The sequence below is a fragment of the Streptopelia decaocto genome (genome assembly GCF_964273445.1).
Source record: "Streptopelia decaocto genome assembly, chromosome: 1".
Lineage (NCBI taxonomy): Eukaryota > Metazoa > Chordata > Aves > Columbiformes > Columbidae > Streptopelia > Streptopelia decaocto.
Genome location: NC_138663.1, coordinates 64,196,073 through 64,211,115, shown reverse-complemented (window position 1 = coordinate 64,211,115; position 15,043 = coordinate 64,196,073). Strand labels below are relative to the sequence as shown.

At 43.4% G+C, this 15,043-nt stretch overlaps 1 protein-coding gene across 1 annotated transcript; it reads right to left on the bottom strand.

Annotated features, from left to right (window-relative positions):
• Positions 1-2,964: 2,964 nt before the first annotated feature.
• On the bottom strand, positions 2,965-13,652 carry LOC309435257 (aldo-keto reductase family 1 member B1-like). The gene is made up of 10 exons (XM_082043304.1): positions 13,488-13,652; positions 12,090-12,257; positions 11,456-11,572; positions 10,064-10,141; positions 9,561-9,683; positions 6,128-6,234; positions 5,908-5,989; positions 5,279-5,362; positions 4,201-4,283; positions 2,965-3,585 (listed from the first exon to the last, which is right to left on the bottom strand). The coding sequence occupies exons 1-10, from the start codon at positions 13,551-13,553 to the stop codon at positions 3,543-3,545; spliced, it is 951 nt and encodes a 316-aa protein (XP_081899430.1). The 5' UTR covers positions 13,554-13,652; the 3' UTR covers positions 2,965-3,542.
• Positions 13,653-15,043: the final 1,391 nt, after the last annotated feature.

Sequence of the window (15,043 nt, the reverse complement as noted above, 5' to 3'; positions counted from 1 at the left end):
AGCCACTTTTCTCTACCTGTTTTCCCTGATAAATCAGTTCATTGTCATTCTTTGCTACTATGGAAATGGATCTCTTCTATCAGAGCCATTTTCTTTTAACATGGAAACAAGGCCTGCTAATCTGGTATCATTTGAAGCAGTGAGTGTAGCTAGAAGTGAAATAAATTTTGAGTGCAAGTACTGATTTTTCTGGTCTCAAGAACATGTTTTTTTCTGTCTCCCGCTCTTAATCTTTTCTGTAGGCTGGACTCCTCTTCCTAGGGTGTGCTACAGTACCACACGAGGTTCACTGCTGCCACAGAGTCCTGAGAAAGTCTAGAGGGGCCAACAAGGTGGAGCTGAACTGCAAGTTCTTAAATCAAAAACACAAAACAACAACACAACCATTTTTCATTGGAAGAGCTACAAGATTATGATTGTCCTTAAGAATTTCTTTGATCAGAAATCCAGAGATCCGTCAAATCATAATACAAAAACAAACGCTGTGAACAGTTACAGCAGGAAGAGCTCAGTTAGCAGGAATGCTAAGGTCCGGATATCTAATTCTTTGATCTTTCCACTTTACCTTTTAGGAGATAAAAGGAAACCTCTGTCCTTGTAGGCAGAGAGTGTGGCATAAGTATGGGGGCAAACCAGCCATTTATTTTACTCTAACAGTCCCCAGATCAATCTAGATTAAACAAAGATTTGGCTGCAGTCTAGAAGACTGACTCTTCCTCTATCTCAGCCTTATTTATTTGGCCTTGAAGAAACAATCCAAAATCATAATGGGTGACAGTTTTCTATTACTCCCTTCCCACTCCTTATCCTTTCTGACAACAGCCTGCATTCTGTTAAAGCATATGCATCTTTGTCCTTTTGGCTCAGGTGAGTCTTCTTCCTCTATTCCAGGAGCAAACTCATTTTCACGAGGGGCCACATCAGGCTTGCGGTTGCCTTCAAAGGGCCAAATGCAATTTTAGGACTGTTTAAATGTAGCTACTCCTACATTTATACAGTCCTAAAAATTATATTTGGCCTGTGGGAGGCCACCATGAGGCTGATGCAGCCCCTGGTGAAAATGAGTTTGACACCCCTGCTCTACTCCCACTCTGATACTTCACCCAAGTATCCAAGCCTTCTGCCAGTTAAGTGCTGCACTGTGTCGCAGAAAAAACCCTTTCCAAATTCTTTCCCGCTAAGTCATCCAGCAAAATACAGAGAGCGCCTGTTACAATACCACTCCACCTGGAGCGCTAGCTAGTCTTCCTTCTGCTGCAGAGCAGTCTGTCTGAAAGTCTTGTCCAGTAAAATTCCTACTCCGAGAATGGAAAATTTCAGGCACAAACTTTCATAAAGTTACAGTGAAAAGAAAACAGAGGAAGCTAACAGAACCTGATGTGCTATTTTGGAAACCCTGAGCCTTAATGTAACTTCTTGCCAGAACACACTTGTCACAAAAATGTTATTTCCAAGCAAGTTAACATTGACCCAAACAGTTTTCTGTCGCAGCTCAGACTAATCTAAGAACATTAGCTGTTCTGTTTTTTTTAAAGATGCCTTTGGGCTTTCATTTATCACATTATAGATCTACAAAAAACACTTGCGGAGTTGAAGCTTTTTTCTATTTGCTTTTAAGCTCAGAATTTAAAGTGATTATAATCATGTTGAAAGAATCAGCAATATATTGCTTGGAGTCAGACATTGATTCCCTCTTCCCTCCTCCGTGTGTTGCAAGTTAACTCAGTCTTGTCCATTCAGGCTGTTGTAAGTTATTCTATGCAAAAATGTGTTGCACGTAAAGTCTGGCCTCAGCACTAGTGGAAAGATTTAAAGGAAGCATTTGAAGATAACAAAATCTGTTTTCTCAATATAATGGTTAGTATTTATCAGAAAGAAAAATTTTAAATTAATATGACTCCTTAGTACCTTTTTATCAATGCCAGGAAACAAACCACCTACTTCACAAACAGTTTGAGAACAGACAATTCACTGTGAATTTTAAGCTAGCTGAGTTCCCTTTAAGGTGTATTCTGCAGTTATGGAGTCAGAATCCTACCTTGCATTTACCATTTAGGGGTGGTTACGCATTAACAGTTCTGGTATCTCCCTTCTTGCATCTGTTTAGAAAGAACCTGCTTCCTGCCAGGTCTAAACAGCCTGCTTCAGAGATCAGTTCACACTCTAGATCAACTCAGACCTTGGAAAAAAATTTACAAGAACACACAAGAAAAATCACCCCAACACTAGCCACTGTTTTTCCAAGTGCCCAAAGGCAACTTCTGAACAGTCTTAAGCAGCTCTCAGAAGGCAATAACTTTAAAACCATTACCTGCAAGTATTGTGAAAATGAGAAAAACCCCAAGGGACAAACACCTCCTGTTGAAATTTGGGTATAAGCCTACTTCTCTGTCCTCCCAGAACAGAGCAGTAAGCTTCTGATCTGCAAGCTCATGACACAGAAGGTTCTTGGAAACCCATAAAAATTGGGAACAAATGGATCAGAACTTTATTTGCAAACTGTTGGTTGCACAAGCACAGCAGTCTTCCCTGCATCACATGCTGTCCGCTTGGAAAGGGCAAGATTTTTACTGTGTGCTTACCAAACAGTTCCATAGCATTCTGAGGAGGCTTAATTTCTTCAATTGAATAAGTTTTCTACTGGCCAAAATATACTATCATTTCAGTAAAATAAAGACCAATCTAAACATTAGTATATTAGCTGTCAGACATATCAAAACAGTTCTATTTAAAGAGAGGCTCAAATAGACTCAATGGCCCCAGGTTCACCACACTCACGTGTTCTACATGCACACTAGCATGAGAACAGCAGAGAGCTGGCAGGAAAAACATAAGTTAACATCAACACCAGATGATTTATTGGAGGACAGTAATTTTCCCTGCTTTTGTGTAATCTCTAGAGACAGCTGATATAATACAGCTAGTCCACCATTACAGCATTGCTGAAATAACCATCTCATTAAACACAGTAATGAAGTGACATTTTATTATAAGCAAAACCAGCTTTTGTATCACCAAGAAACCGGGACCTATAGACTTTTCAAAGTGCTACCCATGTAGAAACTGCTGTACTTAGGAATCAACTTTAACTTCCAATTACAGGAAAAAGCATGGAGTGCTACAAAAAGAAACAAAACCAAACCCAAAAGTAATCAGAAAAACATGCAGACCTCACGTTAATTATGTAAAATCTGCAACATCCTGGTCCTCCAGACACAATCACTAGCTCCAGTTCACAGTACTCCAAAATAAAAGCCGCTGCTAGTTCAAACTTTCTCAACATTTTCTGCTTACCAGTTCCAGACATGCAGTTTGTCAAAGACAATCTACTAGTCCACACAGAGTGCTCTTCAGAACCATTTTAGTATTTCCTTCTTCCAAAAAAGAAAACAATGCAAAGCCATCGAGTACATATACTGCATATCTTTGGGGGGGAAACAGAAAAAAAAAGGAGGCTCTGATGCAGTGAGGAAGCTATGTAGACAACTCATAGGCAACAGCAGAAACATCCAAGAAGTCTGGAGAAAAGCAGGAAACTTTCTTCAGTATTCTGCATGAAAAGGGTAGTCCTTGTGATTTTTGCACCTGAAGGAAATCAAAAAGGAAAGATTATCTCATGTCTGAAAAAGATCATCAAGCTCAGCTCCTGTCCCCGCATATGGCAACCCCAAGGCTTTGTAAACAACTAATTGAAGGTTTCACTGTTTACTGCCAGGTAAATCTTTCTTGCAGCCTTCCCACAAAGATTTCATACCTGGCTTTAGGCTTCCAAGTTGCAAAACTTTATATTACTTTTTGAACATCTACCCACTTTCCCAATCTCTCCTGAAGAACATACAGTCAGTTTTCGTAATATACGTAGGGGTTATGGCAGAAAGACAAGATAATTTCCACAAACAAAATTAATCAAGAATGAGCCTGTATCACACTCATTTCTCATGAATAATAAAGCCTCCTGTTGCAATTCCAGCTACAAAAAGTTCCTTGGAGATTGAACTGAAAGTGAACATGAAGTTCGCTTTATGCTCAACATGATTTGATTTATAACATGAACATTTAAAATCTTACTCTGAAAAGTTGTTTTGAGGATGACCCCTTTGGAAATTGAGTTTGCACATCCTGAATTTCAACCAAGCCTAGTATCTATAACTTCATAAGTATGACATGCTGATAACAGCTTGAAAAAAAGTTGTCACTTACATGGTCAGAGCACAGGCTCTCCAGTTTCTATTAAAGTTGAGAATAGTTGCCATCTCCTCTTTAGTCAATTCAAAGTCAAATACCTAAAAAGAAAACCAGCTAGAAATCAGGTTTCTGAACAAACCAGAGATTGTAAGCAAATTTACAAAATTAAGGAACAAGTCCACAGTATAAGGATGCTTGTTAGAAGAAATGACTGCTTCATAAAAGAGGAAAAGGAAAAAGGCAGCTCTCTGGATTTCTGAAACCACACTAGCTGGAGTTGGGGAGAGGGAGGAATTGAAAAAAAATAAATTAAAAATCTCAAGTTGGAGTTACATGTGCAAGTTGTTTTATGCAGCTTGGAGAGCACTCCATGTTGCAAAAAGCCTCCACCCTCCATTTGTGAGAGTTGTATTACAGAGGAACATCTAGAATACTTTCATATTCCACCTAACATAACTAAGTGTCCTCCAAAACCCTAATACTTTCAGTCAAGGATCACTGAATCAAGAGAAGCAACATGGTTTAAGGACACCAGGACTATTTTCTTAATGGTCCTTGCTCTGCATAAGCCTTGTGTTGTGCTACTGCACTCAGGCTCCCAACAAGCTGCGCCAGCTGGTTCATCCACATGACACAGAACAGGAAGCATCACATAACGTGACTGCTAAGATCACCAGAACACTGTTTGCAAAAGCTTTACTCACTCCTGCTCTCCAACTGTAACCTTAAGTTTAGCCCTCACTAGACTGGAAGTAAACATACAGAGAAAAAAGCCCAGTCATAGAATCATAGAGTTGTTTTGGTTGGAAAAGACATTTAAGATCACCAAGTTCAACCATTAGCTCAGCACTGTCAAGTCTACCTCTAAACCACGTCCCTAGGAACCTCATCTACACACCTTTTAAACACCTCCAGGGATGGCAACTCAACCACTTCCCTGGGCAGCCTGTGTAGCAGTGATCCTTTCTCATTTTTCCTTTTTGCTTGAGGAGGACTCGGCAAGGGTGAGAAAGGATCACTGCTCACTCTGTAAGGGGAAGGCATGCTGTCCCTTAACATGCCACACACACTCAGGTCACTTGTCCTTACTCACCTTGAAGTTCTCCACAATGCGCTGTGGTGTGACAGACTTAGGAATCACAATCACATTTCTCTGGATGTGGAACCGAATGAGAACCTGCAAGAGGCACACCACCAAGTCTCAGAGAACAGCTTTTGTTCTGTGGCAAGCAGAACCTGATACAAGTTGTTTGCTGTAAACTGTACAATTCAGCAGAATTAACCAATTTCTGCAGAGCTGTATTTTAAGTTGTACTGGAATTCTAAGCAGCACTTTCTAAAGTGCAAATACAGAAGCGGTGGAGCCCCACAGAGAACACATCCTTTCCTATCAGTGATAGGAAAGTGATACTCAGTTCCTTTCTTTCCCTCCTAGGCTTTTATCAGACTTTACAAGGAAGGGTTCACTTCTCTGCAACAGAACTTGAAATAAGAAGATTGAAACATCACAGCATCCAAAGACAGGTCAAGAAAACGTTCCTTTTTGACAATCAGAGAGCCCTTACAAGCATGCACTGAAGGTCACATAGTAAACATACTTGTGCTGCTACTTAACACTGCAGAAGAGCACCACAGTCGACAGGAAACAAAGAGCCAGCCTGTCCTTTACATTAGCTGTCCTGTGTTACAAGAAGGGGTACCCACCATCCAGCAGCTACATACCTGTGCTGGGGTTTTGTTGTGCTTGGCTGCAATCTCTTTGATCTTGGGGTCATCCAGAAGGGAAGGATCCTCTGGTGTAGCCCTACACAGAGGGAAGAAGGTCAGTGGCAAGAAACCTCCATAGATCTAACCTAGCAAAGACCTGTATCTAGATGAATAATTAATGGTGCACTAGTTTCCAAGCATAATCCACATCAGCTCCCTTGCAAAGGAATCTCACCATGGTCTGTCGGGAGAGCCAAGGGGACTGTATGCTGTCACAGCAATCCCTTTGGATTGACAGTACTTGATCAGCTTCTCCTGGGTAAGGTATGGATGACATTCAATCTGCCAACATAAGAGTACAAAGACTGACAGTTACTTAACTGTTTTAACATATTTTAGGTATGAATTTTAAATCAAATCAAAGGTTGGTTTTTGTTCTTAGTCTCTGTGCAGTATTATGCAGCCTTTATTTTCTGGATGCGACCATCCCGTTTCTACTACTGGTAGTAGTTCTTGCAGTGAAGGATCCAAGGGCTGCAACACCACTCCTTTAACCTTTGCTCATCCATATAATCTCTAACATATGTGATCAGCAGCTACATAATTGCTTAAATGGGACAGTTCCATAAAATGCACCCAACAGAACTGTAAAAATCAAAACAATAGGATAACAAACCAGTAAAATACAAAGTTCTCTAGCTCTCTCTCCAGTTTTTACAACTATCATATGAACTTCGATACCAGTATTGTTTAATTCATTTTTATTTGCTTTGTGTCAGTACTCACACAGAATGTCTCTAGTCTGTAAACTGCAACAGATTTTAGACCTTCATCTTACTGTTCATTACAGACTTTTTATATATGCATGTGTACTTACCATGGACTTCCACATGAATATCTAAATCACAGAATACAGAGTCCTTAACAGTGTATCTGTATTCTGGCAAGATAATGCATATATTTGCTGTATGAAACAGGAATTATTCATGTGTCAGGAGACAGTGAATGAACATGATTATTTGATACTCTGCACAGAGGGACTTTCAGGATAGTTTCACACCATGGAGCACTACTTTTCTTTCAGCAGGCAACATGAAGAGCCTTTTTAACTACACTGTAATTGGAGCTTTCTGGAGCCTGCTGCTGCATTCTGAGGGAAGCCCTTGGAAATGTGTGCTACTGGTAGGTGGAGGGAGCAAGAGAGTGCAAGACATGGGATCAGTTTACAGCCTTGAGTACTTTATTTGTGGTTCTAGCTGCTTGATGTTATCAGAAGCATGCATGGCTGTTTCCCTTCCGGGGCATGTTAGAATATTAGACAACAGAAGACATAACCCAATTTTTTTTGACAGATTATACATATTTATTTTGCTTCAGCAGCTCCAGAAACACAACTACTCAAGAGTAACAGATCACCTGGTTATTTTCTCAACTATTCAAAAAGATAGAATTCATCTGATGTAAACAAGGGAAAGCCATCCACCAGCACTCAAGTTGAAAAACTTTGAGCTACATTAGCTAGTCTTATGTTTGGACCAGAGTGAAAAGCCTATGATGTATGTTTGAACAAGTCTTTTAAACTAGTGCAATCAACACTGTGTGATAATGATGAAGTACTGAAGAGTCATTTCCTTACTGAACTAAGTACTTGTATCACTATAATGTAATTACTACCTTGCCAATGGGAACACTGACTGCATTCAAGTTGATAATGGGAATGACATCAAATATAGGGGGTTACTGGCTTATGCATGAAATATCTACACAGACAAAGTGTTTGCAGAAAGCACTATCACTATCAGGCCAACTGTTAAGTGTTAATAACAGACCAGCTTTCAGGCTTGCAAGCATTTCTTCAGAAGCAGTAAGTTTTGAAGGACAGGGACCAAAGACCCACTGCTCTGAGCTTAACTTGATTAATTAGTTTGAGAACATTTGCAAATGTGAGAGATAAGGTCAGTGACCTCTATGCAAGAGACAAGGGTAACTTATATCGAGTATCCTAAAAGTACACTGGGACCGATAATGAAAATACACACTAGAGAATTATCAAGTTTGTACTTGTCAGAATGTTTCAGTTTTACCTTGAAAAACCTTCCAGAGAACAATCCTATTAGCTTTCTGAAGAAAGGTGTTAAAAATCCCTTTTAGTACATACGCTCAAGCTGCCACAATAAATTAACCAGTTCTTGTAACCAGGTATCAATAATTGAGACTGCAGTCCTTCAAAAGCCACAGACAAGTTTAGATAGATCCCACAAGTGTCTACCCTGCAACCTGTCCTCTTCAACAACTTGCACCAGGCTATAATCTTGTGAAATTTGCAGGTGATGCCAAACTGGGGGAGGATCAGTCAATACACTCAAGGGCAGGGCTGCAACTTCGAAGAGACCCACTCAGGCAGCAAGAACAGGCCAACAAAAACCTTATGAAATTCAACACAGCTGCACACAAAGCTCTTCACCTGGTAAAGAAAAGCCCCTGGCAGTAACAGAGGCTGGAGCCTGACTACCTGTAAAGCAACTCTGCCAGAAACAACCTGGGGGCCATTTTAGGCTGAGCTGAACATGAGCCAGCAGTGAGCCCTGGCAGCAGCAACACAGCCAGTAAACTGTGGGAAGTGATCATATACCTCTACACAACACTCACCAGACCACCTTTATAATACTGTGTCCAGTTTTCCCCCTCCCCAGCCCCCTCAATAGAAGAAAGACTGACAAGCTGTCACAAATTCAGCAGAGGGCCACCAGGATGAGTGATGAACCTGTTGTATTGGGAAAGGCTGAGGGAATAAGGCTTGTTCAGCTTGGAAAAGGGAAGGCTTCAGGTCTCCTAGTAGCAGCTATTCAATACCTAAAAGGTAATCCAAAGATACACCAAGCATTTCTGTGGCACATGGGAGGAAAAGAGACAACAGGCATAGGCTGAAACAAGACAGGTTGAGACCAGGTGTAAGACGACTCCCTCACTTCCCCATACACCCAAGGCAGGGGCTCAGGCAGGGGAGCGCACTGCCTAGAGAGGCTGTGCAGTCTCCATCCTTGCAAGTTTTCAAGATGAATAAAGCCCTGCACGACCTGGTTTGGTTTCACAGCTCACACTGCTCAGAGCTGTGAATTACAGCAGATTACCTCCCAAGGTCTCCTGCCATCTGAATTTTCTTAAGATTTTATCCAAGTGCTGTTGCAGCTCTATTTTCACCTTTCTCCCAACCATCATTGCGTCTGTAAGCAGTCCATAAAGCATGTTCAGTCCTCTCAGTCACCAGCAACAGGAACTGACTCCTCCACAAAAGAGTTGTGAAAGGGTTATCGAGTTCTCTGTTAGGTCCTCACATATGCATTAAGTTTTGCTCTGCTTCAAGGAAGTTCTTAAAGTTCATCTGAATTTCTCCCATCCTTCCCCTACACCCCCCCCAAAAAAGGGATTTTGGATCCACTCCTTGCCAGATTTCCAAACAGTAGAGTAGAAAGTCCATAAAAAAAAGCACCTTGTGCATTCAGAAGTAGTTAAAGGGTGGGACTGAAAGAACATGCTATGTCTACTCCTTTCTCTCTTTCAACAACTTTATTTCATATTAAGATCTCAGTAATTCTTTGAAAAAAGAAAAGAAAACACACCACACAAACACCACCAAAACCTTTGCCTGCTGTCACTTTGCAGCTTACCTGGTTATTTGCAGGCTTGTATTTCAGTCCTGGCTTGTTCAAGATTCTTTCAATCTGGTCATGGTTAAAGTTGGAGATACCAATGGCTTTTACCAGACCAGCATCCATCAGCTCTTCCATAGCCTAAAAGAAAGAAGCACAAAGTCAGCATCTCATATACATGACAGGGCCTGAAGAACACATTCTTCCTGACACAGCTTATTCCCTTCATGAGAAACAGAATAAACATTCAGATTTTCAGAGCTCAAGTTTCAGGAAAAAGACCAGAGCACTAGTATATTTGTGCCATGTCTCCCATTTCAAAGTACAAAGACTCATTATTTGAGATTGTGGAAATTCACAGCAAGTTAGAAGTAGAAAATAATAATACCCAACAATACACTACTGTACCAGTGAGTCCTTCTGAGTAGTTCAGTATACATGAGACAATTTATACCACTGAAGGTAATGAAAACAGAGACTGCTGAGGACAGAAGACATTCTTCTGCTGTGACTGAGCTTACCTCCCATGTATGTAGAATATCTGTGTTGCTGGGTATTGCCATGCCTTTGTCATCTGTGGGAAACAGCTCCTCTCCTGCCTGTTGGTAAGAAAGAAAATGCTTGAATCACTCCTTGATGGGAAGCTGGGCTACCACCAACTGAAGACCATGATACTACAAACTCCTACTGCAGGACATACTAATATTTATTATCTACATATGCATTAGATAATACTAATATTCATAATCCACATTCTTCAGTCTTTTGCTTTCACATGGGATTACAGCATTTTTGCGCACAGCCATCCCAATAAGGACAGGTACTTCCGCTGGACACTATGTCTTCTGCCTCATCAAAATCCATATTGTAAAACATAACTCTCCACTTGTAGAATTATAGCCAGCTTACAAGTTCACTTTCAGCATTACAAAAATACACAGTTCTTACATGAACATATTGAAGTGTTTTAATAAAATGTGTAATAAAGACCTGGAACATGTTCTGTTAATATTGGACCAGATCTGCTGACAGGTGTTTAATGGGGAGACTCACTGTTTAAGTTGCTGGCATAGGGAATGTTAATACAGCCTGCATCCCAGTTAGGACTATATACCAGGTATCAACTTCATTCAAAACCAGTTGTTTCCTATTGATACCTTATTACACCATAACACATTTTCACTTTGATATTTCTGCCCATACAAAACTAATTTTAAAAATACAGATGCTATGAAAAAGTTGCTCTCAGAAGCAACACTTAGAAAGAAGATTTTGATCAGGCTCTAACAGAAAGACCAAGCTTTGAAATATTCAAACCGAGACATCCGTTCCTTTGCATGCAGTCAGTAAGAGTTAGGAACTAAGAAGCTTCACCTTTTGAAATCCAAGGTCTGTGGAACACTAAGGCCCCTACAGCAAAGGTCAGTTCGATCTGTACTGTATTAAAGGACTCAGTGATTAAAGACAGAAATGGAAGACAAACATTATCTTGTTCTGTGATTCTGTAACATGCAGACAAAAATTCTGTCAGGCAGCAAAGCACAGCCCTCCTTCCCACAAAGAGGGAAGCACGTTATTGTCAGTTGAGCATACTTTGGATTTGTAGAACACACAGGCAATAATGAAAAGAAGAGCAATATAACTGATGCTTGCAGCAGGGAAACCCACCCCTAGTTCAAAGTCTACTTCTTCCATGACCAAAGGGCAGAGGATGCTGTGCAAGCAGAAACTACAAAGGTAGGGATCAGTAGCCTGGATCACAAGCCCAGAGTAAAGCTGAGCACCAGATGAAGGCTGGCACAGACACATGATGATTTGTGTCAACTGGGGCAATTACTGGGTTCTAGTGTCATATAGCTCTTCAAAGCTGCCAGTTGCAACAGACAAAGCCAAATGCATTGCTGTTACTGTACCTTAAAACCAAGAGGCCAGTGGATGAGGTAGAGATCCAGGTAATCCAGCTTCAGGGCAGCAAGAGTCTTCTGGCAGGCTCCCTTCACCAGAGGCTTGTCATGAAATGTGCACCACAGCTAGAAACAAAAAGCCAAGGCACACTGTGACTTTGTAGTTAAAAACTCCTGGAACCCTACTGCCCTGGTCAGGAGAGTGCCTGTCCCCTTTGGAAGGTGATGTGGAATTAGGTCATCCTACTGATCTTCAAACAGGGCTTGCTCTGTGAGGAAGGCTGGCCCATGACACTGAGGGCATTGGCAGCACACACGACTGAATGGCATTGTGGCAGACAGCAGATGTAGTCTAGTTCCACTAATTAAGACTTCATTTAAAAACCGTCACAGATGCTGCATGGAAAAGGACAGCATAACTTCAAGCCAGGAAAAATTCAAAGCATTGCCCATGTCAGTGGTACATACTCTAAATAATTCTCCACATAGGATGAGACAACATAGGAAGCTTGTCTCAGGAGCCGCCTAAATTATGTTCTGAATTGTTCCATGATGTACCACAGAGTAGGAAACGCAAAGAAGTAGGGCGTTACTATGAAATAAACCAGGTGTCTCTTGGGATCCTATACCACCAGATCCATACCTTACTGACAATGAAGAGATCTTCTCGTTTCACAACACCTTCCTTGATTTTTTGCTGGATCCCGTCCCCAACTTCATTTTCATTTTGGTACACATAAGCACAATCAAAGTGGCGGTACCCAGCATCAATGGCAGCCATCACTGCAGCCGTTACTTTCCCTGGAGGGGACTGAAAAAATAACATCCAAGAAACTCTAATCAATATATATATATATATATATATATAATAACTTTTTCCTCCTCATCACAAGAAGGACATTGAGATACTACAGAGTGTACAGAGGAGGGCAATGAAGCTGGTGAAAGGTCTGGAGCACAAGCCTGATGAGGAGCAGCTGAGGGAACTGGGGCTGTTTAGTCTGGAGAAAAGGAGACTGAGGGGAGACCTCATCGCTGTCTACAACTACCTAACAGGAGATAGTATCATCAAGGGTGTCTGTCTCTTCTCCCAAGTAAGAAGACACGAGGAAATGGCCTCAAGTTGTGCCAGGAGAGGTTTAGATTGGATATTAGGGAAAAATTCTTCATGGAAAGGGTTGTCAGGCATTGGAACAGGCTGCCCAGGGAAGTGGTTGAGCCACCATCCCTGGAGGTGTTTAAAAGCCATTTAGATGAGGTTCTCAGGGACATGGTTTAGTGCTAGAGTTCAGCTACAGTTGGACTTGATCCTGACGGTCTCTTCCAACTGAAATGACTCTAATAAAGTCCCCCCCCACAAAGCAATCCCCCAATTAAAATAAAACAAAAAACACCAACAGCATCAAAACCCACCAGAGTTTTCCCCTACAGCATTCCTGAGTTACTATACATCCTGAGTGCAGCCTCTCAAACTGAAAGGGAGTCTCCAGCTGTTCCTCTGCCACCCCACTCCCACGCAGGGCTCAGCACAACAGCCCTGCGAGAGCTCCAACACCATGACCGTTCTCCAGAGCCAGGCCGAGGCCTCCTCGCTTCCCAAAACCGCTTCGCAGAAAAGACCCCGCAGCTGCCAGCCGGGAGGGGGTTTAGCCCAGCGGAGGGGCCTCAGCGACCCGCGCCCCTGGAGGCAGAGCCCTACAGCCGTGCAAACGCCTCGGTGTCAAACGCCGCAGCAGCATCGCCGTTCCGAGTCGGGAACCACGGCAGCGGCCCGGCTGCGATGTCGGTGCCACCGGCAGCGCTGCGCTGGGGCCCAGGATAGCGGTGGCGATGAGCCCCGAGCCAGGCCGAGCTCCGACCCCGCCGATCACAGCTGCGCCCGCAGGGGCCGGGCCGCCCCCGGCCGCACTCCCTGCGGCCCCAGCGCGGGGCCGGGATAGCGCGCCCGTCCCGCACGGCGGTAGCGGGCAGGGCAGGTCCAGAGGGCCAGGCCCGGCACCGCCGGCCGCAGCCGCCCTCCCACCGCCAGCAACCCCGTTACCTTCCAGGTGCCCAGCCCCAGGATGGGCATCTTAGCGCCGGTGTTCAACTGCACGTAGGTCGCCATAGTCCCACACACCGCCCGAGAGCACCGGAGCAGCAACAACTGCCGTGCTAGCGCCTTTAGTAGCGGCCGGGCCCGCCCCACCCCGCCGCGCCGCCGAGGGGGGATGGCGGGGCGGTGCTGGCGCTGTACCCCGGAGCGCAGCTGTGCGGGTGGGGCTCGGAGCCTGTAGAGCCCATGGCGGGGGTGTAAGGGCTGAAGGAGTCCGCGTCTGTGAGCCCCGGCGTCGGGGTGAGCGTCAAGCAGCGACCCGGGACGTGTCAGACGGGCCTTAACCCGGAGCTGCGCTGACTTCACGTGGAAGGTGCTCGGTCGTGCATCCTCACCCGGCTGGTGGCTCTCTGAAACGAATAAACTTAACAGCAGAGTCAGTTACAGTATCACAGTATGTTTGGGATTGGAAGGGACCTCAAAAGATCATCTAGTCCAATCCCCCTGCTGGAGCAGGAACACTTAGATGAGGTCGCACAGGAACATGTCCAGGCGGGTTTTGAATGTCTCCAGAGAAGGAGACTCCACAACCTCCCTGGGCAGCCTGTTCCAGTGCTCTGTCACCCTCACTGAGAAGAAGTTTCTTCTCAAATTTAAGTGGAACCTCTTGTGTTCCAGCTTGATCCCATTACCCTTGTCCTATCATTGTTTGCCACCGAGAAGAGCCTGGCTCCATCCTTGTGACACTCACCCTTTATATATTTATAAACATTAATAAGGTCCCCCCTTAGTCTCCTCTTCTCCAAACTAAAGAGACCCAGCTCCCTCAGCCTTTCCTCATAAGGGAGATGCTCCACTCCCTTCATCATCTTTGTTGCCCTACGCTGGACCCTCTCCAGCAGTTCCCTGTCCTTCTTGAACTGAGGGGCCCAGAACTGGACACAATATTCCAGGTGTGGTCTCACCAGGGCGGAGTAGAGGGGAAGGAGGACCTCTCTCGATCTACTAACCACCCCCCTTCTAATACACCCCAGGATGCCATTGGCCTTCCTGGCCAGTTATACTGTTAAGCTGCATTTTAATTTTGTCAGCAGTGGGAAACACTGGGGGTCATCCTCCATAAGTGCTCCAAAGACTGGATGCTCTTGCATTGCTTGTATTTGTGTAATTGTTACATATGCATTACAATTTTTGAAAATTTTTACATGCAATACATCTATACTAAGAAATAATTGGTGATGTTAGTTATAATTGTTTAGTTTCTTGATTTATTAGTTAAATACAAAGTAAGCACTCTGCTTCTAAACAATGTGTCACTTAATCTTCTGTCTCCCCCTTGTCATGCAGAAGGATCTAAAACTTGAAAACTATCCCCTCGTTTTGCAGGTGGTCAGAAAGCATTTATCTCATGTCAATTGGTTAATGATGGGTACATTTTTTATAACTTAATCACAGTATATATTAATTTGTCAGCTTCTCTTCACCTCCTGCAGCACCTCTATCCCTTGATGTCACATCTCAGGCACCCCTGGGATGGGGATGACAGAGGGCACGTGATACAG

What these genes read in the sequence shown, in the direction of transcription:
- LOC309435257 (XM_082043304.1), bottom strand. Translation starts at nt 13,553, where the DNA reads ATGGCGACCTACGTGCAGTTGAACACCGGCGCTAAGATGCCCATCCTG. An exon ending in ACTGGCCTCTTGGTTTTAAG is followed by an intron (nt 10,142 to 11,455) that starts GTACAGTAACAG and finishes TCTTACCAACAG; the next exon opens with GCAGGAGAGGAGCTGTTTCC. An exon ending in GGCTCTCCCGACAGACCATG is followed by an intron (nt 5,990 to 6,127) that starts GTGAGATTCCTT and finishes CCCTCTGTGTAG; the next exon opens with GGCTACACCAGAGGATCCTT.